Source organism: Salminus brasiliensis, chromosome 21 (assembly GCF_030463535.1).
Source record: "Salminus brasiliensis chromosome 21, fSalBra1.hap2, whole genome shotgun sequence".
NCBI lineage: Eukaryota > Metazoa > Chordata > Actinopteri > Characiformes > Bryconidae > Salminus > Salminus brasiliensis.
Genome location: NC_132898.1, coordinates 33,862,256 through 33,888,713, shown reverse-complemented (window position 1 = coordinate 33,888,713; position 26,458 = coordinate 33,862,256). Strand labels below are relative to the sequence as shown.

The 26,458-nt window shown below is 45.4% G+C and overlaps 1 protein-coding gene across 2 annotated transcripts in view; it reads right to left on the bottom strand.

Annotated features, from left to right (window-relative positions):
- Positions 1-363: 363 nt before the first annotated feature.
- sulf2a (sulfatase 2a) overlaps positions 364-26,458 on the bottom strand; it is a 47,274-nt gene continuing 21,179 nt past the window's right edge. Inside the window, exons 2-21 of one of the 2 annotated variants that reach the window (XM_072665504.1) lie at positions 20,148-20,398; positions 19,466-19,705; positions 19,221-19,372; positions 18,369-18,538; positions 15,848-15,998; positions 10,639-10,814; positions 10,420-10,548; positions 9,571-9,627; positions 9,273-9,399; positions 8,707-8,902; positions 7,707-7,944; positions 6,938-7,034; positions 6,746-6,840; positions 6,465-6,524; positions 5,398-5,564; positions 5,074-5,216; positions 4,830-4,938; positions 4,434-4,467; positions 3,311-3,364; positions 364-2,377 (exon numbers count right to left, since the gene is read on the bottom strand). In XM_072665504.1, coding sequence (XP_072521605.1) covers positions 2,347-2,377; positions 3,311-3,364; positions 4,434-4,467; positions 4,830-4,938; positions 5,074-5,216; positions 5,398-5,564; positions 6,465-6,524; positions 6,746-6,840; positions 6,938-7,034; positions 7,707-7,944; positions 8,707-8,902; positions 9,273-9,399; positions 9,571-9,627; positions 10,420-10,548; positions 10,639-10,814; positions 15,848-15,998; positions 18,369-18,538; positions 19,221-19,372; positions 19,466-19,705; positions 20,148-20,322 — 2,601 coding nt within the window. In that variant the 5' untranslated portion in view covers positions 20,323-20,398 and the 3' untranslated portion in view covers positions 364-2,346. Of the gene's footprint in view, positions 2,378-3,310; positions 3,365-4,433; positions 4,468-4,829; positions 4,939-5,073; positions 5,217-5,397; positions 5,565-6,464; positions 6,525-6,745; positions 6,841-6,937; positions 7,035-7,706; positions 7,945-8,706; positions 8,903-9,272; positions 9,400-9,566; positions 9,628-10,419; positions 10,549-10,638; positions 10,815-15,847; positions 15,999-18,368; positions 18,539-19,220; positions 19,373-19,465; positions 19,706-20,147; positions 20,399-26,458 lie in introns of those variants that run through there. The other variant, XM_072665505.1, reaches the window with a different exon arrangement.

Genomic DNA, 26,458 nt, shown 5'->3' with positions numbered 1-26,458 from the left:
GAGCCCTCATCCTCAGCCCTCAGGAACCCGCGTCCCGGGAATTACACTGAAATAGAGCGAACCTGGCAACCCGGGCCTCGTGAGCAGGCCAGCTGGGTCATTGGACTCCTCCGCCCCCGTCAGGGTGCAGCTCTGCGGCTCGGACAGGGGGCAGATACACACACCGCTGCCCACCCCTCGAACTTCTTACCTTTTAACGTTTTTAGGAAAAGCTCTAATTAAACTACTTTTGATGGAAACCATGAAACAGAGTGGCACTCCAACAGCGCCCCCTGCTGCTGAATGCGATGCTGATCCGTTTTGCTCTTCACACTCGACACTGGACACAGTGAGGGGTAAAAGACTGGACTGCGCATTTTATTCATAAACTATTCATAAACACACACACTCAGCTTCACACAGAATAAGAGACACGTAAGAAGGCTGGAGGTGAGTGGACAGGTTAGTGGGTTTATGGAGGTGTGAGGGGGACAGGTCTCTATGTTAGTCAGCTCCTCTCTGTGGACTGACAGAAACTATAAAAATCCATCCATCCATCCATCAATTCATCCATCCATCCATCCATCCATCCATCCACCCATCATCCATTTATCCATCCATTCATCCATCCATCCACCCATCATCCATTCATCCATCCATTCATCCATCCATCCATCCATCCACCCATCATCCATTCATCCATCCATTCATCCATCCATCCATCCATCCATCCATCCACCCATCATCCATTCATCCATCCATTCATCCATCCATCAATTCATCCATTCATCCATCCATCCATCAATTCATCCATTCATCCATCCATTCATTCATCCATTCATCCATCCATCCATCCATCATCCATCAATTCATCCATTCATCCATCCATCCATCAATTCATCCATTCATCCATCCATCCATCCATCATCCATCAATTCATCCATTCATCCATCCATTCATCCATTCATTCATCCATCCATCCATTCATTCATCCATTCATCCATCCATCAATTCATCCATCCATCAATTCATCCATTTTTCCATCCATTCCTCCATTCATATATCCATCAATTCATCCATCCATCCATCCATCCATCCATCCATTCATTCAAACCCAGATTTCTCCACCCTTCAGTCTCGCAGATTACAGTAGCACCATGATCACCAAAAGTAATCATTCATAAGCAGTGTCGTATGGCTGAAGGCTATTTACAGTTACACAGACGGAGTTGTGTAGTATGAAGCTCCAGCAGCTCTCAAAAACTTCATTTACAGGATTCATACATTCATACACTGCATGTCCAAACGGTTCTAGACTGTCCTTCTAAGTAGTGGTTCCAGCTCCTTCACCCACTGCTCGTCCCTTCTCCACAGAGAAGCACTGCCACTGGACGATCCACAGGTCCTACACCTGAGCCTCTCTCTCTCGCTCTCGCTCTCTCTCTCTCTCTCTCTCTCTCTCTCTCTCTCTCCCCATCTCAGTTCCATTAAGGAGCATTTTTATAAGGGAGATGTGAGTGTGAAGAACCTTTAGACTAGTACAGAACCTTTTCATGCACTGATTAAAACCCTCAGAAGGTTCTTTACACACACATCTCCAACAAAACGGTTAGTAGGTGGTAGACGTTACTGCAGCAGAGGGGCACTGTTATTACTCCTGATTTCAGAAGAAACGCTGAACGTCTAGAAACTTTTGGACATGAAGTGTGTGTCCAGGATGATGTGTGTAACGCCGGCTCACTGAGGAGCCACGGCACAGTCACTCTTCTGAAGAGTCACCACGGTGGTGTGTGTGTGTGTGCGTGGAGAGAGACGCTGATACGCAAAGCAAGGCGTGGGTTTCAAGCCATGATGCAGTCAGTCAATCATGAAGATGAGCAGCTGGGTGGTCAGGCAGGTCAGAGGTGGCGCACGGCTATCCACGGGTATCCAGTCCACACTTCCACACTTCCATCATGGACAGAGATGCAGGATCTTTGAGATGTTCCAAGAGAAACCACCAAGTGTCCAAAAGCTCTGAATGTTGGGTTTTACAGTTGGTGGGAGAGAGAGAGAGACAGAGAGAGAGAGAGAGAGAGAGAGACAGAGAGAGAGAGAGAGAGGGAGAGAGAGAGAGAGAGGGAGAGAGAGAGAGAGAGAGAGAGAGAGAGAGAGGGAGAGGGAGAGAGAGAGAGAGAGAGAGAGAGAGAGAGAGGGAGAGAGAGAGAGGGAGAGAGAGAGAGAGGGAGAGAGAAGAACAGTCACTGTGGGATGACCTCCATGTTGGTCCATACTTCTGTTGAAAAGGGGTTGAGAGTGAAAGCATGGTCTCCAGGTTTCTGTCCTTCGCTCATGTTTTTCCTTCTTGGGTGATGGTCCAGCACAAATTTAGCCCACCCAGCCTTCCCAGATCTGCCCCCTACAGGTACAAAACAGGAAAACAACAATGAGATCCTTCTGAGACGAGTCTAAAACAAGCACGGCTCCTAATTGGTATAAGTTACTATGAATTATAAAGTGAGCAGAAGATGAAACAGTTTGAGCAACTTGTGGTATTATTATTTGTTTTGTACAATTTTAAACTGAAAAAAGGAACAGAGCTCGTAAGAGGGGCAAATCAGAACCCCTGTCTGAGCTTCAGGAAGACTGATCAGACTCTGGGAGTCTCCTGCACTAATATCACCTTCATGGAAGAGTCAGCAGGTTTTGCCCTCACAATCCTCCAGCCTAGTTTATCGACAAGCAGAGCAGCATTATGGCCCAAAAAGCTCACAGAACTAGAACCTTCTGCAGGAAGAAAATACAGTCTTCCAAAATGAAAGCCTCTGAGCTGCTCCAGAAACACAAGCTGTGATACTCAGCATGGGGGAGTACAGAACGTTTAGTGCCCAAACTTTTGCTTCCTTTTCCTTTTTTGTTATTTTGAAACTCTAAAAACTTTCTTGCTTAAATTATTAAAGAAATATTTCATCTTCAACCTCATGCCTTTTGGAAATCAGCTCATGCTTTACTTGCTTAGCTATTCACACATACAGAAAAGGGTGCCCAAACATTTGCATGTCCCTGTATCTTCTGAGGCTTAGCGGCAGAAAAAAAGGAGCTGAGCACAGAATGAGGCCGAGGACCAGTCGCCCAGTGTGCTACTGACACAGCAGCGCTCATAACAGGGTGTGTTACAGGCTATGCACAGGCACCTAAAAGGAGGTCATGGAAACGCCAAATTAGCAGGTGCTCCCGTAGAGAGAGGCAGCACGCAGATAGGCCATATGACACACAGAGGCAGCCCACTCAGGAAGAGGGGTAGGGAGCTGGCTGAATTCTATGGAACAGATGGGTTGTATGACAAACTCACATTGATTTGGAGGAAGGTTTCTTCACTTTTGGCCTCTTTCGACGATGAAGGGGCCTAAAGCATGCAGAGAGCACACACACACACACACACACACACACACACACACACACACACACACACACACACACACACACCCATGCATGTGCACACAGCATACACACAGACACATATATAACAAACACAAGCTGTTATTGCTTATCCCATTCAAATGCAAAGGCAATATAGTCTGCTGGGTCTGATAAGCTGGAGCTGCAGACTCAGAACCAGTACCTACAGTTCATGCTGGAATACTCCAACCTAACATCTCTCTGCTGCACCTGCAGCAATCTATGATTCATCATGGACAACAATCTCTCTGTATGGGAGAGGAGGCACAAACTAATGCAGAGCAAAATGCACCAAAGCTGGAGCATAGCCCCCACAGTGCCATCAACTAGGCCAAGAGGAATTCACCAGGGTGTGCTGCAGCCCCCTTTACTAATCTAAGGCCTGAGGTCACTCTGCTTAAGTCCAAACCCGGCAAGTGGAGTATAAGGCTCCTCAGAATTTGGCTGTAGAGCAGCGAGGAAGCTCCATCCAACACATTTGGGATTGGAGTGGCGTTTATCACGCCACACAGCAATGTTCCAGAATCAACCGTAAACCCTCACTGCCTCTAACGGACTCTAACTGACTCTAACTGACTCTCACTGACTCTAACTAACTCTCACTGACTCTCACTGACTCTAACTCTCACTGACTCTCACTGACTAACTAACTCTCACTGACTAACTAACTCTCACTGACTCTCACTGACTCTAACTAACTCTCACTGACTCTCACTAACTCTCAGTGACTCTCAGTGACTCTCACTAACTCTAACTCTCACTGACTCTCACTGACTCTAACTAACTCTCACTGACTCTAACTAACTCTCACTGACTCTCAGTGACTCTCAGTGACTCTCAGTGACTCTCAGTGACTCTCACTAACTCTCAGTGACTCTCAGTGACTCTCACTGACTCTCACTGACTCTCAGTGATCAGATCAGGAAACACACACTAATATGGTTTCCCTCTTTGTTCTTCAGGACCATCCAGTACAAAATAAATAGAGTGATGAAGAAGTGCAGGATGGATCATACCTGTAGTCATGGGAGAAGTTCCGTTCTTTAGGCCCTGCAGGAAGTGATGTTAGTTAGTGCTGGACGATAATTTCTCTACATCAGTGTAGCATGATCCTGATTTTCCAGTTTTACAATATTTACAATAATACTGTCCCAGATTTTTATTTAGAAGTAATTTAGTGCCCAACATCGGTTTAAAAAAATATGATTAATGTTGCTGATCGTTGCCAATAGTTTGGTATAGAAATAAGAGAAGCAGCTTCAACCATATTCATATTATTATTATTATTATTATTATTATTGTTATTATTACTGCTGTTAATGTTTGGCAGCTGTACTCCTGAGAGCAGGGGCTCCTGTCCTCCCATGTGTGACATACTGTATGTGCAGGGCTGCGGCGGCTGGCTGACTGACCTGTCTCAGGGCTGCACTGCTTGTGTCCTTTGCAGCTGCGCAGTTTCATGAGCTGCAGGTGCATGTGGTTTAGTGCATCACGATCCAGAGTACTGACTGCATTTATCAGCTACACACACACACACACACGCACACACACACACACACACACATAAATGATGCTGCTCTATGAGTGTGTAGTAAAAGAAAACTTTCCGTGGGTGTGGGCTTTAATATCCACATCTGGGGGCCTTGCTGTGTTTACCTGATAAGGGTCCGTGTTGAGGTCAAAATACTCCAGGAATCCAGTGGCAAACTCACAGAACAGGAAGTTGTGGGTGTCGTTGATGGTCCTCAGACACCAGTAGGTGTTATTATTGGCACTGGTACAGGCACAGAATGGCCCCACTAGTAGCATTAAACAAAACAGCTGGATGAACTGACTGGATGAGATGAACAGCTTCATAAATGTATACAATTTTACAATATTTATACAGAACATTCATATTTTACTCATTTTATATTTGAACTTTTTTATATGTAAACTGCTTGATGTTTGAAGGGTTTGATCCACACTGCAGTGCCTTACTTGTCCAGAAGGGGGCAGTCTGCCAGTGCTGGTTGTCGTGGGTAAAACAGGTGAGGCCAGGCATACTGCAGGTGTCATGGTTCCGGAGACGCTTCAGCAGCTTCCTCAGCTTCTTCCTGCGCTTCTGTTCCTTCATCAGCCACTGCTTCTTATTTTTAGATGCCAGTCTACTGACACGACACGACACGGACAGTACAGACCCGTTCTCCATCAGAACCCCTTTATTCACCAGAGCGCATCATACAGACATCAGATCTACGGTTTGGGGAACTGCTCAACATCAGACAGACAGACACGTCTGCCGACGTGTGCTGACAGAGAATATGGAGCACCAGTTTTAATTTTGGGGGTTTTCTGAAATCAACACAAGGTCAAAAGTATTTGCACAGCTCATTTAATATTTGGCAAATGTCTTAGAAAGTTGCACCTTAACCAGATGCTTGTTATAGCCATCAGCAAACCTCTGGCAGAATGTCAGACCGCTTGTCTTGGCAGAATTGATAAAGTTCAGTTGAATGTTCTGATTTCTGACACAAATCAGTCTTTTATCCACATATTTGAGGTCAGGACTTTGGGAAGGACATTCCAAAAGCTTAATGTTAGCCTGCTGTATCCATTCCACACCACCCCTGATGTGTGTTGGAACCCAACTGTGTCCAAGTGTCAATCATCTAGCTGATGGGTTGAAGTTGTACTGAAGAATTCTGAGGTAGTCCTCCTACTGCATGACTCCACCCACTTTGTGTAATGTATCAGTTTCACTGGCGGCAGAACTGCCCCAGAACAGCTTGACACTACCACCACCATGCTTAACAGCTGCTACAGTGTCCACCGAGGGGAAGGCAAGGGCTTCTTTCTAACAAACCTTGTGTTGATTCAGAACTTCAATTTAAACTCCTGTTTTTGTAAGGAATTCTACCCAGGAAAAAACATTCAAAGAAATCTCTGAAAGCCCAATGTTGCTATGACATGATGAGTGTTTGTAAACTGTAATCTGTAATCTGACCACAGCAGGAATGGAAATACTTCAAGTACAGATAGCTGAGAGTCATCGAATTTTGACTCACCTTAGAGAATGCATGTGGCCTGACTGGAGTCTGAGGAGCGCTCTGTTCTTGTACTCGAAACTTAAACACAAAGCAAGGCACCGTGTTTAGGACCACGTTAAACATGAGACATTCTACAGCAATCTGGGATTAATGCCTCTGGTCAGGACGTACAACTACACACTGAGCTTTACCTCCCAACCCCCTGTTATCTGTCCTAGGGTTAATGGATGCATGGATGAGGAATATCTCCTCGCCGTGTAACCCTGAGCCCGTCCTCTGAAATCAGATTTCATACTCACATATCCTGGTTGCATTCGCACTCCTTAGGACGAACTTTTTTTAGGTGACCTTTGACCTCTCTCAGGTTCTTTATTTTGGTCTGTAGCGTCTCAATCTATTTACAGAGGAAGAAGGATAAGACCTGTTTAATATAATTGACCTTTTCTGGGAGATGTTTGGTATGTTATTAAAGTTCAGTAATTGTGTAGAACCTCATGCTCAATGTGTAGTTTGTGATCTTTCCAGGCCTGTAGTGATTTGTACAATCCACCGTCACACTTCACTGTGTCGTTCATCAATATGGAACACCTGAAATAAGAGCACACTAAGCCAACACTTCCAACCTGAGGTTCATGTTACTTCATTTAAATCGGTTACCTGGTTGAACATAGGTTTTACGTTGTGATGCTCAGTAATCCAACAGCTTCCGAACCTCATATGCCGACATCATAACGATGTAAACACCAGCATTCAGTTGTGAGGTATGAAGACCAAACTTCATAGGGTTAACGTCTACACAACGTGAAATTCTAACACTGGAGACGCTGATGTGTTGATGGTTTTAAAGCATGGTAGAACCAAAATTCAGCATCTGTCCAACACTGGAGGTCAACTCAGTGTCGGTTTGTTGATGGATATGTGGCTTTAATTTCCACCAAAAATTCAACATCTATCCAACGCTGGAATTTCATGTCAACACGATTTTCAAGTCCAAAGTTCAAAGACTTCAAACTGATGCTCAGTGCCTGCATGTTTTAAATCTCTGTGCGAGCACGAACATCATGATCTGATCAGTCTTTGGGTGACATTACATTTACGTACCTCTGTACCTTGTAAGTCTGCCAACTGCTGTGTGTGATGGACATCCTGTTTGTGGTATAGCAAGTTTTATATAACATATCCATGTTTTCTACTGGATCAAGTTTAAAGCACATTTCTTTTCATCTCCACCCCAACAAACAAAATCACATCTTCTCGTACCTGTAGGTAACTTTGAGGGCTGCTGGCGGCAGGAGGCCGTTGTCTGTAGGTTCCATTCCGCTGAACTCTTCACTGCCTCCATAAATCGCCTGTTTCCTGCCCAGCGTCTGACTGATGTTCTTTGGCATGATGGGCCGGTAGCCCTCCTCCAGGTCCAAAGTGTAAACATTACTGTCCAGGTGAGGTGGGAGAGAACGGGCCCAGCGATTCCGAGTCAGACTTTTTTTTGGCTTCAGTTCTGAATAGATCAGGACAAGGAAACACTGTCACACTAATATCCTGTGGGCTGAATAAACTGAAATGAAGGTGCAGACTTTAATAAAAAGAGCAACTGTTAAGGATCAATCATGCTTCTGTCTTGCGTTGCAGCCAGTGGCACAGGAAACCTTTCCCTGGTTTAGACTGGATTACATTTAATACCTAATAGTAGAAGCAAACCATTGATAAAAAGAGGATGGCTACTCGTCTACAACAGGAAAATGATTCTCAATCCTCTACCCCATGATCATATTGAAACTGTAGGACATTAATTGAATATTTTAATTTTGTTTAAAATATTTAAAACATGGTTTATCTTATATTGTATACCTTTTGGAAATCAGGTCTTTTTGGGCTATTCACAGCAAAAGAATTTTGTAGTTATTATTATTATTATTATTATTATTATTATATATGACTGTTCAAGTTCCATTCCTCAGACTTTTCCTGCACAAAAACTGATGTATTGAATTGACTTAACTGACTTGGTTTAAATATGTACTTCATTTCAATGTGCATGTAATCCATTACCAAAATGAACCACATGGTGGAGACAGTGTAGCAGGGAAGTTTTAAATCAGGAGGGCAAATTGTCCACAGAATTATGAATAATTTACTGAGTAATTGTAATGATTTAGATTTTTAAATGTGAGATTTTTGGAATTTTGTCTACAACATTCTGTGAGTGCAGAAACTGAGGACATTTCTGAACCGCTTTGGATGGAGTGCATTCGAGACGTACTCCTCTTGGTGAGCATCTTCTTCCTTTTCAAAGGCACGGCAGGCTCACAGTCACAGTGCTGAGGAGGTGATCCAGGCCTGTACAGCTGACCATTACTGGCCATCAGGCCCTGAGCACGGGGGGCATAGAGACCTGCCATACCCTTACACTTGTACAGCCTTAGCATGCCTGAGCTGTCCTCAACACACTGCCACTTCTGCAATGAGAGAGAGAAAGAGAGAGAGAGAGAGAGAGAGAGAGAGAGAGACCTATAGTCTGAATGTGTAAGATACACGTTTCCTGCAAACCTTCCTGAAACTTTGTTTCCAGAACTGACCAACGGTTCAGCGGACTGACCACACAGACGAGGTTCACTGGACAAGCTTTAAACCTTTTACCTTCAAACAGCTTCAGACTCATGCTGATGCTCCACTGACTGTAACAGGGGGAACGCTGGTCTCTGCACTATGTAACTTAGATGAAGCGAGCAGGACAGCGCTCTCCAGAACTACCAGGGGTTCTTAAATCCAGGGAGAGTGAGGCCATCATGGTGAAGGTGAGTGTGTGCATGCATGTGGTGTATGTACCTGTCCTGGCTGCTCACAGGGAGTTTGATACTCTGCTTTCTGGCACAGATCTCGAACTCGCTGGTACTTCGGCAGAGAGTTCTCCTGTGTCTCCTCCTTTCCATCTGACAGCTTATGCAGAGGCTTCCTGTGAAGGTAAAGGATGGAAGAGACCCACAGCTACCAAACAAACACAGCTCAGGTATCAGGAACACGTCAGATATCAGAGCGCCATCTGCTGTCTCTTTCTTAGAGATCAGTTACCAGGTACAGGTACAGGACGAAACTGAGCGATAAAAATGCAGTCCCGTGTACTCACCCTCTCTCTACCAGGAAAGAGTCCCTCCAGACTTTCCCCTTCTTGTTGAACTGGAACCTTGAAACAAACAGAGAGTTTAGAACTTAGAACCACAGCAGACTCAGATCTGCTCTACAGGAGAGGGTCAAATGTTCCCTAGGTATCAGTATCATCTGTATAGTAAAGGGGCTGTATGCAGTTATTAAGGGTTTCATTTGTTGTAATGTGTAAACTGTGTGTGACAGGGTTGTAAATACGTTTGTAAAACCATCACAAGCCACACAAGCAGTGGCACTTACTCCAAACGCTGCTTCACTGGACTGTCACAGCATTAGCTATCAGTGGTCCTCACCTCCGTGGTCCAAACTCTCATTAGTATTAAGTGCAGTGTGATCTAAAATCCCACGACCACTGAAAATGAACTGTTATCATTCTGCAGTATTTGGACAGTAACATTAAGTTTAGTGATCTTGTGAAATTGACCATATTAAGAGGTTGATTTAATCCACTGATCAAAAACACAAGCGTGTGGAGTCCACGTCAGCGTGGCCTTAAAGCAAAAGAGCCCCAAATTCTAATACCTAAATATTAATTAATACATTTAATAAAAAACATAACATTTCTATTCTTCCCTAAAATCATAATTCTAATAAAATGATAATGTTATATTTTTTGCAATAAATGAGAGAAGAATGCAGAACAGACGCAGGTACAGGTCTCGGGTCCGCACGGTCTGCAGGTCATTTATTTTTAGTACGGAAGCAGAACAACACCCTCCTATGAAATTACAATCATACAACAGCAGAGTGGCAGAAACCCAGTGCTGATCAGACGAAGAGGAAATATGTGGTTGTTAATTTGCAGATGTACCTGTTGACCGGCTTATCAGTGTCCAACAGCTTCAGAATGGATTTCCCATCCATGTCCACAGGAATGTCCACTCCAGCCATATCAAGCAGCGTAGGCGCTAGGTCAATATTGAGGACTACGTGGGGGTTACTGAAAAAGGAAGCAGACCAATTCAGCAATATGGAGACCTCTGACAGAGACATTCACACAAATAGAGGCTGCATCTGATCTGCTACTCACATGGCACCTGCCTCCACGTTGGGCCCTCGTATGTAAAAAGGCACTCGAATGTCAAACTCGTAGGGCATGGACTTTCCCTTAACAAGGCCAAACTGTCCAATGTGATAGCCGTGGTCAGACATGTAGATGAGGTAGGTGTTGTCCAGTTCACCCATCTCCACCAGCATATTATACACCTATGTGAAGAGAAACATCGTAAGAAATATACATATTTATATACATATTTATATGTGCAAGATCATCCTGACGTTCTAGGTAACACATTTTAGTAACAGTTCTATTTAACAGTTCTAAGTAACTGCTTCTGGCAGATTTCTAAACAATACAGCATTTATTTTTACTAAACAATGTTAATGTCAACGAATAGATCACCCCATATCTGATAATATCATATACCTGATAATACCATATACCTGATAATATCATATACCTGATAATACCAAATACCTGACTGATATTTGGAGACAGTTTGACGGACTGGATTAATAGGATTGATAAATGTAGGCCAGGCAGTAGTTTCCTCCTCTGAGGGACACTTTTTCCCAGCTGGTCTCACTCATGTTGGTCATGTGATGAACTGTATGTGCTTTACTCCTCCCACTAATCTGTCTTTATACAGCTTCAGTCCATGGCCTGGACAGTTTGCTTTCCGACTTGCCCAATCCACGCTGATTTCACCACCTTCATCGTTCAACTTCATCACTGGACTTCACTTCCTGTGGGGTCTTAAGTGGAAAAGTGTTTCCTGGTAAAACTAAGCACAGGTAGCGCTACAGCTACAGCCTCCAGGGCTAGATTTCCCCCTCAGCCTTATGAGAACACAGATGCTGACACCCAGTTAATAGCACTGCATGTGTAGACATAGGTCTAACTTCTTCTTGGACAGTGAGCTACTGTCTCAGTCTGTCTGATTTATTAATAACCCTGCCTACACTTTCTCATCTGCACTCTGTTTCGTCTGCACTGTCTGCGTTGTGTTGTACTGTCTGTCTGCACTGTGTGTTGTGTTGTACTGTCTGTCTGCACGGGGTGTTGTGTTGTACTGTCTGTCTGCACTGTGTGTTGTGTTGTACTGTCTGTCTGCACTGTCTGCGTTGTGTTGTACTGTCTGTCTGCACTGTGTGTTGTGTTGTACTGTCTGTCTGCACTGGGTGTTGTGTTGTACTGTCTGTCTGCACTGTCTGCGTTGTGTTGTACTGTCTGTCTGCACTGTGTGTTGTGTTGTACTGTCTGTCTGCACTGTGTGTTGTGTTGTACTGTCTGTCTGCACTGGGTGTTGTGTTGTACTGTCTGTCTGCACGGGGTGTTGTGTTGTACTGTCTGTCTGCACTGGGTGTTGTGTTGTACTGTCTGTCTGCACGGGGTGTTGTGTTGTACTGTCTGTCTGCACGGGGTGTTGTGTTGTACTGTCTGTCTGCACGGGGTGTTGTGTTGTACTGTCTGTCTGCACGGGGTGTTGTGTTGTACTGTCTGTCTGCACTGGGTGTTGTGTTGTACTGTCTGTCTGCACGGGGTGTTGTGTTGTACTGTCTGTCTGCACTGTGTGTTGTGTTGTACTGTCTGTCTGCACGGGGTGTTGTGTTGTACTGTCTGTCTGCACTGTGTGTTGTGTTGTACTGTCTGTCTGCACTGGGTGTTGTGTTGTACTGTCTGTCTGCACTGGGTGTTGTGTTGTACTGTCTGTCTGCACTGTCTGCGTTGTGTTGTACTGTCTGTCTGCACTGTGTGTTGTGTTGTACTGTCTGTCTGCACTGTCTGCGTTGTGTTGTACTGTCTGTCTGCACTGGGTGTTGTGTTGTGTTGTACTGTCTGTCTGCACTGGGTGTTGTGTTGTACTGTCTGTCTGCACGGGGTGTTGTGTTGTACTGTCTGTCTGCACGGGGTGTTGTGTTGTACTGTCTGTCTGCACTGTGTGTTGTGTTGTACTGTCTGTCTGCACGGGGTGTTGTGTTGTACTGTCTGTCTGCACGGGGTGTTGTGTTGTACTGTCTGTCTGCACTGTGTGTTGTGTTGTACTGTCTGTCTGCACGGGGTGTTGTGTTGTACTGTCTGTCTGCACTGGGTGTTGTGTTGTACTGTCTGTCTGCACGGGGTGTTGTGTTGTACTGTCTGTCTGCATGGGGTGTTGTGTTGTACTGTCTGTCTGCACTGGGTGTTGTGTTGTACTGTCTGTCTGCACGGGGTGTTGTGTTGTACTGTCTGTCTGCACGGGGTGTTGTGTTGTACTGTCTGTCTGCATGGGGTGTTGTGTTGTACTGTCTGTCTGCACTGTGTGTTGTGTTGTACTGTCTGTCTGCACGGGGTGTTGTGTTGTACTGTCTGTCTGCACTGTGTGTTGTGTTGTACTGTCTGTCTGCACGGGGTGTTGTGTTGTACTGTTTGTCTGCACGGGGTGTTGTGTTGTGTTGTACTGTTTGTCTGCACGGGGTGTTGTGTTGTGTTGTACTGTCTGTCTGCACTGGGTGTTGTGTTGTACTGTCTGTCTGCACTGTGTGTTGTGTTGTACTGTCTGTCTGCACGGGGTGTTGTGTTGTACTGTCTGTCTGCACGGGGTGTTGTGTTGTGTTGTACTGTTTGTCTGCACGGGGTGTTGTGTTGTACTGTCTGTCTGCACTGGGTGTTGTGTTGTACTGTCTGTCTGCACGGGGTGTTGTGTTGTACTGTCTGTCTGCATGGGGTGTTGTGTTGTACTGTCTGTCTGCACTGGGTGTTGTGTTGTACTGTCTGTCTGCACGGGGTGTTGTGTTGTACTGTCTGTCTGCACGGGGTGTTGTGTTGTACTGTCTGTCTGCATGGGGTGTTGTGTTGTACTGTCTGTCTGCACTGTGTGTTGTGTTGTACTGTCTGTCTGCACGGGGTGTTGTGTTGTACTGTCTGTCTGCACTGTGTGTTGTGTTGTACTGTCTGTCTGCACGGGGTGTTGTGTTGTACTGTTTGTCTGCACGGGGTGTTGTGTTGTGTTGTACTGTTTGTCTGCACGGGGTGTTGTGTTGTGTTGTACTGTCTGTCTGCACTGGGTGTTGTGTTGTACTGTCTGTCTGCACGGGGTGTTGTGTTGTGTTGTACTGTTTGTCTGCACGGGGTGTTGTGTTGTGTTGTACTGTTTGTCTGCACGGGGTGTTGTGTTGTACTGTCTGTCTGCACTGTGTGTTGTGTTGTACTGTTTGTCTGCACGGGGTGTTGTGTTGTACTGTCTGTCTGCACTGGGTGTTGTGTTGTACTGTCTTTCTGCACTGGGTGTTGTGTTGTACTGTCTGTCTGCACGGGGTGTTGTGTTGTACTGTCTGTCTGCACGGGGTGTTGTGTTGTACTGTCTGTCTGCACTGGGTGTTGTGTTGTACTGTCTGTCTGCACGGGGTGTTGTGTTGTACTGTCTGTCTGCACTGTGTGTTGTGTTGTACTGTCTGTCTGCACGGGGTGTTGTGTTGTACTGTCTGTCTGCACGGGGTGTTGTGTTGTACTGTCTGTCTGCACTGGGTGTTGTGTTGTACTGTCTGTCTGCACGGGGTGTTGTGTTGTACTGTCTGTCTGCACGGGGTGTTGTGTTGTACTGTCTGTCTGCACTGTGTGTTGTGTTGTACTGTCTGTCTGCACTGGGTGTTGTGTTGTACTGTCTGTCTGCACTGTCTGCGTTGTGTTGTACTGTCTGTCTGCACTGTGTGTTGTGTTGTACTGTCTGTCTGCACTGTCTGCGTTGTGTTGTACTGTCTGTCTGCACTGGGTGTTGTGTTGTACTGTCTGTCTGCACGGGGTGTTGTGTTGTACTGTCTGTCTGCACTGGGTGTTGTGTTGTACTGTCTGTCTGCACGGGGTGTTGTGTTGTACTGTCTGTCTGCACGGGGTGTTGTGTTGTACTGTCTGTCTGCACTGTGTGTTGTGTTGTACTGTCTGTCTGCACTGTGTGTTGTGTTGTACTGTCTGTCTGCACGGGGTGTTGTGTTGTACTGTCTGTCTGCACTGGGTGTTGTGTTGTACTGTCTGTCTGCACGGGGTGTTGTGTTGTACTGTCTGTCTGCACGGGGTATTGTGTTGTACTGTCTGTCTGCACTGGGTGTTGTGTTGTACTGTCTGTCTGCACGGGGTGTTGTGTTGTACTGTCTGTCTGCACTGTGTGTTGTGTTGTACTGTTTGTCTGCACGGGGTGTTGTGTTGTGTTGTACTGTTTGTCTGCACGGGGTGTTGTGTTGTGTTGTACTGTCTGTCTGCACTGTGTGTTGTGTTGTACTGTTTGTCTGCACGGGGTGTTGTGTTGTACTGTCTGTCTGCACGGGGTGTTGTGTTGTACTGTCTGTCTGCACTGTGTGTTGTGTTGTACTGTCTGTCTGCACGGGGTGTTGTGTTGTACTGTCTGTCTGCACTGTGTGTTGTGTTGTACTGTCTGTCTGCACGGGGTGTTGTGTTGTACTGTCTGTCTGCACGGGGTGTTGTGTTGTACTGTTTGTCTGCACGGGGTGTTGTGTTGTGTTGTACTGTTTGTCTGCACGGGGTGTTGTGTTGTGTTGTACTGTTTGTCTGCACGGGGTGTTGTGTTGTGTTGTACTGTCTGTCTGCACGGGGTGTTGTGTTGTACTGTCTGTCTGCACTGTGTGTTGTGTTGTACTGTCTGTCTGCACGGGGTGTTGTGTTGTACTGTCTGTCTGCACGGGGTGTTGTGTTGTACTGTCTGTCTGCACGGGGTGTTGTGTTGTACTGTCTGTCTGCACGGGGTGTTGTGTTGTACTGTCTGTCTGCACTGTGTGTTGTGTTGTACTGTCTGTCTGCACGGGGTGTTGTGTTGTACTGTCTGTCTGCACTGGGTGTTGTGTTGTACTGTCTGTCTGCACTGTCTGCGTTGTGTTGTACTGTCTGTCTGCACTGGGTGTTGTGTTGTACTGTCTGTCTGCACGGGGTGTTGTGTTGTACTGTCTGTCTGCACTGGGTGTTGTGTTGTACTGTCTGTCTGCACTGGGTGTTGTGTTGTACTGTCTGTCTGCACGGGGTGTTGTGTTGTACTGTCTGTCTGCACTGGGTGTTGTGTTGTACTGTCTGTCTGCACGGGGTGTTGTGTTGTACTGTCTGTCTGCACGGGGTGTTGTGTTGTACTGTTTGTCTGCACGGGGTGTTGTGTGTTGTTGGTCCTGGAGGAACGTTGTTTGGTTCCACTGAGAACTCTGTATTTAGCTGAAATGACAATAAAGCCTCTTGACTTGAAATGTGAGGGATTTCACACCTTTTCTACACAGTCGTCCACCGACAGCAGCGTCTGCAGTCTCCTCCTCTGCAGCAAGTTGGTGAACTGCATGTGAACAGGCTTCATAGGACCCGTGTACCGCAGGATCCAGTGCTTGTCTGGGTTGGGGGCGTGATTGTAGCTCGGGGTGCTGTGGGGAACAAGTGACAGCAGTAATGAGTTACAGAGCAGTCTCCTGCGAGGAGCTGACAGCATGGGCCATCAACTTCCCATAAGATCATTTCATAACTTGCGGGTGAACTCTCTGAACAGGGTTTTATGGAGAGTGGAGCAGCTTCATGTAAAACGCTCTGGTTGTCACATGGTATTGAATGAAAATTCATTCATTGTATTGTAGTGGTAACATTTCTTTGTCACAGAGCGCTTATGTACTGTGGCCAATTTCAAAACCCTATTTCATATTGTAATAGGCCTGAGCATAAACCTCAGGATCAATTTGCATAATGCTCCATCATATGGGACAGCTGCTTTATTCAGATTACTGTTACCCAGACTAGATTTACAGTCTGATCAATAGATTAAGCTGCCATCTATGAGGTTAACATATAAACATGTAAAATATTGATAATGATAATAATAATAACAATAATAATAATAATAATAATAATAATAATAAAGAAGAGCAATTCTTAAATGAGATTAATGTATTATCTGAAGTATTAGTAAATTAATTAGATAAATAAAAACGATAAATAAACAGTTGGGGACACTGCTACGGCCTTCGTGATTCCAGCTGGACTCTACTAGCCTAAACAACAATGAACAGCAGTGCTTATTCTGGCAGAACCGAACCTCTCCCTCCTCTCCAGCGGCCGCTGTGTTCTTTTGCCAGAAGCTGTAGGGAAGGAATGACTGTAATGCACAAATATGCCAAATGGAAATGAAGTTAAATGCTAATTTATAATGCTTTATTAGAAAGAATGATTTCCTCTTTCATTTGTAACAGCTCTGCTTTTTACTAATACAGACGACAGCGAAGACAAGAAGTTACATTAGAATAACAGTGAAGACATCAAAGAGATAAAATGACACACTTCTGCTAATGTATTCAGAGCAAATGATTTATTCAGAGTTTTTATTTACTGGAATTTTACTGAATATTACTCCTCTAATATTTGATTGGATTCACTAAATAGTAAATAGTGATTTAATGAAACTCACACAGCACTGAACCGCCTGAGCAACAGCAGGGTGACCAAATCAAAAATCTGATCTTTTAGATTCATCATTTCAGACCTTCTTCAGAATGACTTCACAACTTTCCAGAACTTCAGAACACCTGAACTCTGCTTGGTGGAGGAGCTATTCAAACTACATATTTGAAGATGGAAACAGGTCACTACGTTGCAAATCACAAGTAAGTTCCACGTCTTGACAATCAAGTCTCGAATCAAGTCCTAAACTTTGAGTCCTAGTCAGGTCACCAGATGTAAGGTCATGTCAGTGACTTGAATGCGTTGCTCTATGGTGGTCGAGTTGTTTCAGTGTGCTATGAGACACAGTGCATTACATCATTGTTTCTCCTCCCTGGCCCTGGAGGCCCACTGCCCTGCACTTTTTATTATTTCCCCTTCTCCCAACACACCTGATCCAGCTGATCACCTCATCAGCAGCCCATCACTGAGTTAAAACAGGTGCTGAAGCAGAAAAAACACTAAAATGTGCAGGGCAGTGGGCCTCGAAGGCCAAGGAGGAGAAACACTGCTATATGTGAAACATACACAGCAGAGACGAACTGTTCTTTGTGCAGCCTCAAATGTCGAACAAGGTTTGAAGTGAATCTCCATCTGTGATCTTGACTCCACAAGTTTTATTTACTACAGCACACTCTGCAGTTGAACAGGATTACTTTGGGGAGCTTTGAAGCTTTTTGAGCCTTGAAGCTCAAGTCCGATTTCAAGTCCAAGTCTGTAAAGGTAAAGTCTAAGTCAATACGCAAGTCTTTAGTGATGCTGTCGAGTCAGATCCACACGTCTGATTTAAACTTTATTATTCATGTTTGTAAAGAATCCAATCTGAAGTATTTAAGTGTGATCAGATAAAGGTATTAGTCAGGTTTGACTGTAGATCAGAACTACATATGGACACGGACAGACTGCAGTGCAGCCAGTGGTTCATGTGAGACGGGAGCTCAGCCTGTTTTTTATAGCAGCTACATTATCACCACCTCCTCCACCGCCGCCATGCTTGTTGCTGTCAGAAACACCTGACTCTAAACTGCCCTCTAGTGGAAGTATTGCTAACATACATGCCAGCGTAAAGGACAGACGTATGTGGGCAGTGATGGTTACTATTTACATTTATTTGGGAGTATGGGAGTATAAATGAGCCTTAATGAGTTACACTAATGGCCGGTTTGATCTCCTGGACCAGCAGGAAGTATGGTGGGATCTGTTCCCCCGTTTGCACCCTGACCACTCTGGGTGTGTGTTCTCAGTTCTCAGTCACTCAGGTGTGTGTTTACTGCTGTGGATGGGTTAGGTGAGGAAGTGGAGCTTACATGTGTTGGGAGGCATTTTGGAAGGCTGTGCTGTACTGAGGCGCTGCATCCTCTGGGCCATGAGGGGCAACGTGGCTTAGAACCATCATCACAGGCCGTTGGGGATAAAGCCTCTTGGACATCCGGAAGTAGTTGATGCTGTCATTCGTGATAATGTCAGTAAGGTAGTCCTGTAGGGTAAGAATTGGGTAGATATTGAGGTCTTCTGCAATCATAGTGTACACATCTACAGTCACTACTCTCAACTTAAAGGTCCAATAAGTACTAAATGACAGCAATGGTTTAAAATCTTTCCCACAGTCCAACTTCTAAACACCCGTCTCCTCACACGCGCAGCTCAAGCAGGTGGCCAGGTTGAGGACACTGAACCTGCAGGAAGGGCCGCGAGTCATACACATTATATTATATTATATTACATCACTGCACATAATAAAGCAGCTCAGGAGAAAATGAGCCACTTCAGCATCTGTCTTGAAGTCCTTCTAGGCTCTGAGGGATAGGACTTGGGGCAATGTATGGGATAGAAAGCTACAACACCAGCGGAGTTCCACGCCGTTCCTGAGAGATCATAGACGAAAATACAGGCTGAAGCACTGCTGTCAGTAACTGCTAGTGCTTAAACCTGTGTGTTTCTTTAATATCTGATCAGTACAGAAAATGTAATACTTAATGGACCTTTAACGTCTGTTAATCCTGTAAAGGGGCAGATAATATGACAAGAGTGATACAACAGACTAAGTAAACTGTCTCATATTAACAGAATTAGAGAAAAACAACAAACGTTTTCCATAAATGAAAGGTGGTTTAGCTCTATTCCGATTTTAAGGAACTTTAAAAGACTTAGTACAGAACCTTGGGGTACTCCATGCCATGCTTTTCCCGTACTCCATTCCTGCACAGAGTGTAGTTATAAAATCGAGAGTTCTTCACTAGTGCTACCCATTCTCTCCAGCCAGGTGGTACATAGGAGCCATTGTACTCGTTCAGGTACTTCCCAAAGAAAGCTGTCAAGAGAATAATGACCTCAAAAAATCAAGACAAGCTAAAGGAGTATAAATCAAGCAAATCCTTAAATTGTTAGAAGACTGAACACTAACCGGTCCTGTAGCCTGAGCTGTTAAGGTGAACGGCAAAGGTGTGAGGCTCATGGTGGGCCTGCCATGATGGAGATGAACAGTTCTCGTTGTTGGTGTAGGTGTGGTGGTTGTGCACATATTTTCCAGTCAGAATGGAGGACCGAGATGGACAACACATAGGAGTTGTGGAAAACGCATTGGAGAAGTGGGTTCCTCCCTGCATCATTATACGCTTTGTTTTGTTCATGGCCAGCATAGAGCCTGAACAGAGGGGGGCCGGGAGGGGAGGGGGGGGTATACAGACAGACAGAGGTAGGAATAAACAGAGAGAAAAGGGAGGAGAATGAACAGATTCCCTGAGGAGTGTGGCCCTGTTTACTGAATTCCTCTACAGCCTTTTCAGATTGCTCGGATTGTCCTATGTAACAGATGCTTGGCCATAAATATCACCCTCAAAGAGCGTGGTGATAGGAGCAAGACAAAGACCAGCAGCAAGGCCATTATGTCGCCACTCCAGTGAGGAAAACGCTTAAGGGTCTCACTGCCAGGAAAGACCGCCAGTTTGGCACACTCGACAAAGCAATGCTAGGGTTGACCCGTACCACCGATAGAATGGGTATGTTGCCAATTTCCAGACTGAGCCAAATGAGGTGATATCCTTTATTTTTACCCCCCTTTTCTGGATCACACTGGCACTGCTCACCGAGCTCGATGTCCTGGTCATCGGTGAGAATGAGGATGATATTTGGGCGCACGGTGCGTCTGTCCTTCTGCATGCGAGATCTTAGCCGCTGGCCAGAGAGGTACATGGCTGCATCAGAAAGGAAGAGGAATCCCAGTAGGAAGACGAGGAGGGTGGCTGGTCTCCACCCTGCCATGGCTCTGTCTAGCTGGTGCCTCCACCTTTTGAACCCTTCTTCAATGCTTCGGTACTGTGGAAGGATATTCAGTTCTCTGTGAACAAGAACAGAAGAATAGACTCAAATGCAGATTTAAAACAATTTGGCAAAATCTCTCCTCACTTTTCGGCAGCGGTCAGTGTGAGACTGCCTGACCGTTCCTGGCTCGTAAATGGGAGAAAAAAAATGTTGTGGACCATAAACGTTTAACCAAACAGACCAGAGAGTTTAAAAAATGTCATATTGTTCTTCTACACGCCCATAAATTCAGCTTCAGTCCAGAATTCAGTTTCAGATGCTTCAAAACAATAATGGCATGATTCCAACTCCATACAGGATCACCTGGAGCAGCTGTGGGACTGATTCAGTGGACTATGTGCCTCCTAGACTCTCTTTTTCGGGCTCATGGAACTGTACCATGAACTGCAGCAGTAAAATGCAGCAACTCCTAAACACAATAAACAATGAACAGATAAAAGTCCACGAGGCCACAAAGGCCCAGAGGAAAGTCACTATCCTGGGGAGCCAATGACTACACCTGTTGTTCCTCCATCAGCAAACCAGAATATGTACAGACTCCTCTGCTGAGCTGAACCCCTGTCTAATTGACATCACAGGCCGCAATGATTCGGAACTTCTTCCTTGTAAATGACCTCATTAATACTGCTAGCGTTAATCAATCATTAATGGTGCAGAAGAGTGGCAGTGTCGGTGATCAGTGCAGCCCGACACATGGCTGCCAGTCTGAAGGCTAATAGCACTGGGCTACAGGCCAAATGAAGCCCAGCGAGGGGTGAGTGAGGGCAGGGGTGACAGACAGAGAGGAGTGATATCAGAGGAGACAGTGTGACGCTAATGGATCGGAGAGGAAGAGTCCAGGATCAGAGTGCAAATTAGCAGGTGGATGTTTGAGCAGAGCTTCTGTAGGTTCTACTGTGCTTCACTGCAAAGCTTGTACTGAACACGCTAATAGTAGAACCCATCTACAAAAGGTTTCCACTAATGTGGAACCAGCCAAAGACAAGGCGTGGTTCTATTAACAACCTTTACTACAGAACCCTTCAAGAAGCCTTTTTAAGGTTCCACAGAAGTATTTGATGTATTTGTTATTGATGTCTAAATAATAAGTGTGTGAAAAATGATCAGTTTTATAACCCTGTTATTTTTCTTCAGAACGAAACGTGCTGTTTGTCCGGTTATGGAGGGCTTATGGGAAAAACCATGAGCTCTGCTTTTATTGGCTGGTTTATGCCGCTGCAGCGGCCCACAGCTGCTTAGCCTAGCCTAGCTTAGCTTAGCTTTTAACACTGTAGCAAGAACATAGTATTCCTTACTGCATAGGGTTGCCCTCCCACCTGGGTCCTTTTGGTGTCCAGTCAGCAATAAGTGCTGTTAGCTAGTAGGGTCTGCTAGGCTAATCTTTAACCTTGCGCCTAGTCAGCACCCAGCTAGCACACACTCATTTTTGTGTATGTGTGTGTGTGTGTATGTATGTGTATGTGTGTGTGTGTGTGTGTGTGTGTATGTTTATATGCACTGTATTAGTCCATGTTTGTTTCCTAAGGGATTAATGTCTTATTTTCATTTAAGCAACCCAACATGCCTTGTTTGCTAGTAGCATACCAGCCTTTAATACTCTGGTTTTGGAGGCTGACAGACAGCGAGTCGGCCAGGTTTGGCAGTTACTGTAAGAGGTTGGGTAGCAGTAGGCTACGATCTGTGAAGCTGGTGATGTTATATAATAGAGCGTATAGTTTAGTAGCAAACTTCCTTTAATGAGCAGATGAACAGCGGCTGCTATTCTGTGATGATACAACTGTGCTGGGTCTCATCAGCAAAGGCGACGAGTCAGCATACAGAGAGGAGCAGCTGACAGACTGGTGTACAGTCAACAACCTTCACTGGAATGTAGAGAAGACCAAGGAAATGGTTGTTGACTTCAGGAAATCAAGACCGGACCACTCTCCGCTTAACATCAACGGCTCCTCTGTGGAGATCGTTAAGAGCACCAAGTTCCTTGGTGTCCACCTAGCGGAGAACCTCACCTGGTCCCTGAACACCAGCTCTACAGCCAAGAAAGCCCAGCAGCGTCTCTACTTCCTCTGGAAGCTGAGAAAGGCCCGTCTCCCTCCACCCATCCTCACCCTCTTCTATAAAGGGACTATAGAGAGCATCCTAAGCAGCTGCATCACTGCCTGGTTTGGGACCTGCACAGCCTCTGACCGCAAGTCCCTCCAACGCATTGTGAGGACAGCTGAGAAGATCATCGGAGTCTCTCTCCCCTTCCGTCATGGACATTTACACCACCCGCTGCATCCGCAAAGCAACCAGCATTGTGGATGACTCCACCCACCCTTCACACAGTCTGTTCTCCCTCCTGCCATCAGGAAGAAGGTACCGCAGCATCCGGTCCAACACGACCAGACTCTGCAACAGCTTCTTCCCCCAAGCCATCAGACTCCTCAACACAACTCAACTCCTGAACTGATATCTTACACTCTCCCTCTCTCTCTCTTTCCAACCATTTATCCCAGATAACATGGGAAGCATTTTTTGCACAAGCATTTGCACTAATAACTTTACTACCTCACTGGACTCTATTTATCGCACATTGCACAACTTGCACACTACCGTCATTATTTATTATCCTCTGTCTGTACTGTGTTGTGTTGTCTGTCCGCACTTGTTTGTTTGTGTTGCACTTGTGTCTTGTATGCACTGTCTATGTTGCACCATGGTCTTGGAGGAACGTTGTTTCGTTTCACTGTGTTCTCTGTATGTAGCTGAAATGACAATAAACCCACTTGACTTGACTTGAATGATGGGGTGCTAGACTACAGTCCGAGTGGCCACCTGGTACACCAGTGCTGAAGTGTGGTTCTAACAGTAGAAGCTTTACTTTCCTATGATCTAATTAAAGACGTACAGACTAGAGGCAGTCAGTTAAACTGTCTTTCATTTCTCTTTTACAAAAAGACAGTTTAGAGATGTAGGACTTGTGTAGATGCTAAAGACAAGTGTGTGAACAGTTCTATAACAGTAAGAAACAGATTATATATTTAAATCAACCATAAAACCTTTTAAAGACAGTTCACTGCCCCCAGTTTATACAGTGCTTAACGAAGTGGTGTAATTACTCGTCAAATACAATTAGAGCGTTCAGCAGAACTCTCCCACAGAGAGGACTGAAAAGCAAACATGGGCGAGAGTTTGTGTTTGTTTGGGGGTCCGTGGGGAGCCCCAGCTCGGTCCCTCAGTAAACAGAAAACAAGAGGCGAGCTCCAGCGATGCTTAGCAGAGGCGCTCTGTCTCTCAGCACGAGCTCTCTGTCTGGTTTAATAGAACACTGTGAATTACGACACATCAGTTCTACAGTTATTAATTACATCATCACTTCATATATAACCCGAAGAACCATGTAATTAAAGGGCCTAGATCGTTTCTGTTTAGAGAACATTGTCTTTGTAAGTGCTAAATGTAAATTCCACACAAACTCGTTAGTTGTTAGTCAGTTGTTAGGGGGTGTTCCTCCGCTCACAGTGTCATCAGCAAGCTGTTTGTTACTAAAGGACGGGACTTTATCTGTAAACCAGCGGCATGATGAGCGGTACGAGAACTCCCGTTCATATTTGAACCCGTGTCTGCTCTCCTCATTTACGCCAGCTCTGAGGTGATACCCCTGTAAGAGCGGTTCAAGAAGTTCATTCAGGAAGCGTTCTCCTTAAGACTGTACAGTTAATCTCATCTTTCCTCTGATTATCAAATAACACCCTCCCTGCACCCCCCTACCAGTCCGCTCTGCAGTCCTCAGGGCAGCACAGATAACTTAAAGGTCATCTTTCAGAAGAATCCCCAGACAGCCGAGACGTCTGCAGAGACCTGCTCCCCTCTGAGACCCTCAGCGCTCACCCCTGAGCTTATCATCCATCTGAACCCAAATTCCTCACAAGTACTTCTCCTCTGACCATCAACTCTCTCTCTCTCTCTCTCTCTCTCTCTCTCACACACACACACACACACACACAGAGCTGTATTCACTTCATGTTCATTCTTCCTCTCTCTGTAGGCATTGTTCTCTGTTGGGGGAATGGATGAGGTCTGACCTTGGGGGTCTGCTGTTTTAAATTCGGTGGCTTGCTCATATCCACCCCCCCCAACCCCAATCACCTCCTCCTGCTCCTGTCGCCACTCCCTGCGTTGGCAACCGATGAAAACCACAGCCACAGAAAAGGGCAGTGAAAGGAAATGGGAACGGTTCACACGTCTGTAGGTGAGAAACACACTGCAGTCTTTTTGGCCCAGAGTTGCAAACATCACCAATTAGGAAATACCAGCTAGCATGGGAAAGCCAGCGCCGGCTTCTCCACACATTGATTCCTTCCTACAAAAGAAAGAATTCCCAAAACACATAAAGCGAGCGTAAAGTGTGTGTGTGTGTGTGTGTGTGTGTGTGTGTGTGTGTGTGTGTGTGTGTTCTGACGGTGGGGGTGGTTAGGGCCGGGTGCAGAACATGCTCATTTTCAGCTCAGCTTAATCCTTAAACACACTAGTGGTCAAACTGAATGCTCAGAGTTCAGCGAAAAAAAGCTGAGTTTGCAAACTTTTGGACACCTGTCAAAATGACTGTGAATAGATGAGCTCCTGCAGCTCTTTTTCAGGGCTTCTGACTGTCCCTCTATCAACCCTGCGAGCGGTTCTCTCTGAACGTTCTCTTGGTCTCCAGATCTCAGCTTGGCCTCCACTGTTCCTGTTAACTGCCATTTCTTAGGAAGGTTAGGAAGTGAGGACTGTGATCTGTGTCACAGAGTCAATATATCACTGTACTGTAACCAAGACGATATATTCATTTTTTTCAATTAAATAAATGAGTAATTTCAGGAGAACTGTCGTAGTGTAAATCCAGGATGCTGTGCATGTGCTGGTTCAGACCTGCCTTCAGTTTGTGATGATTTGGAGGACGACCTCTGTTTCTGTGGAGATCTGTGATATGTAGAAAAAGAGCTGGCAGGGTTAAAGGGAGGTGACGGGGTGGTGGAGGTTTGTGAAGTATAGAATGTTATTGAGGAGGGGCTTCAGGCCTGTTCCTCCTCCCAAAATGTAGTGATTTCATAACATCGGAGAAAAAGAAATCAGAACAGCGGGATCTGAAGACAGACTACAACACTGCCTCTAGTGGCCGAGGTTTAAACACAACACTAAATGAACCACTGTCTGCCACCAATCTCTACATCTAAACTCAGTATAATCAGTACTGAGTTTCTGAGGATCGATACAGTCAGAACAGAATTTCACAGTACTCTGATATATCTGTATTTTCTTGCACTGCTTATATTCTGTGTGGCTTAAGCCTTTCTGAAGGATCACTGACGTACGAGCGACAATGGATTCTGACAGGAAAGGTTTAGATAAAGTGGCGCACTGGATCAAATGTTTATCAGACCCCGTCCTCTGTGCCGTCTGCCAATCTGTCCATTAGTGTTGTGTTCCCGTTATTGACACTGGAGGCAGCTGCCGTCAGCAGAGCACGAGCGAGTAAGCCGATGTGGCACGCTGCTGAGACTGTGAAATATGAATGAGGTAACACGTGTTCCTCTCCAGAACACTTTCACTGATGGACAGATGAGTCTTACCTACATCACGTCTGAGTGCTTCTATTTGAACCTGTGTAAAATCTGCATGCACAGGAAAGGATCCTCCTGAACCCCCCCACATAGTCTCAGGACTCAAATACACAGAAGACTGAAGTCTCCCACACAGACAAAAATAGCAAATAAAGGAGTGGATGAAATCTTAATGCTGAGCTTATTTTATGAAGAAGGATGAATTATGGATAGTGCGTGGAAGGAAGCATGCCATGCAAAGGGACGTCTCTGCAGAGGGAGGCTGCCGTTCCAGGAAAAAAAGGGAGGACAATGAAACAGGGAGACGAAAAAGGTCTCATTTACATGCAAGTAAGGCCTGGAGGGAAGAAGACAGAGAATATGAGAGCATATTTGACAAATATGAGCCTGTTATTATTTTTATACGGAACAGGGGCATCACTCTTCACTCAGCGCCTTTCTTACTGTTTAATCATCTCTCTGAATTACGACACATGAGAAACCACAGAGGGAAG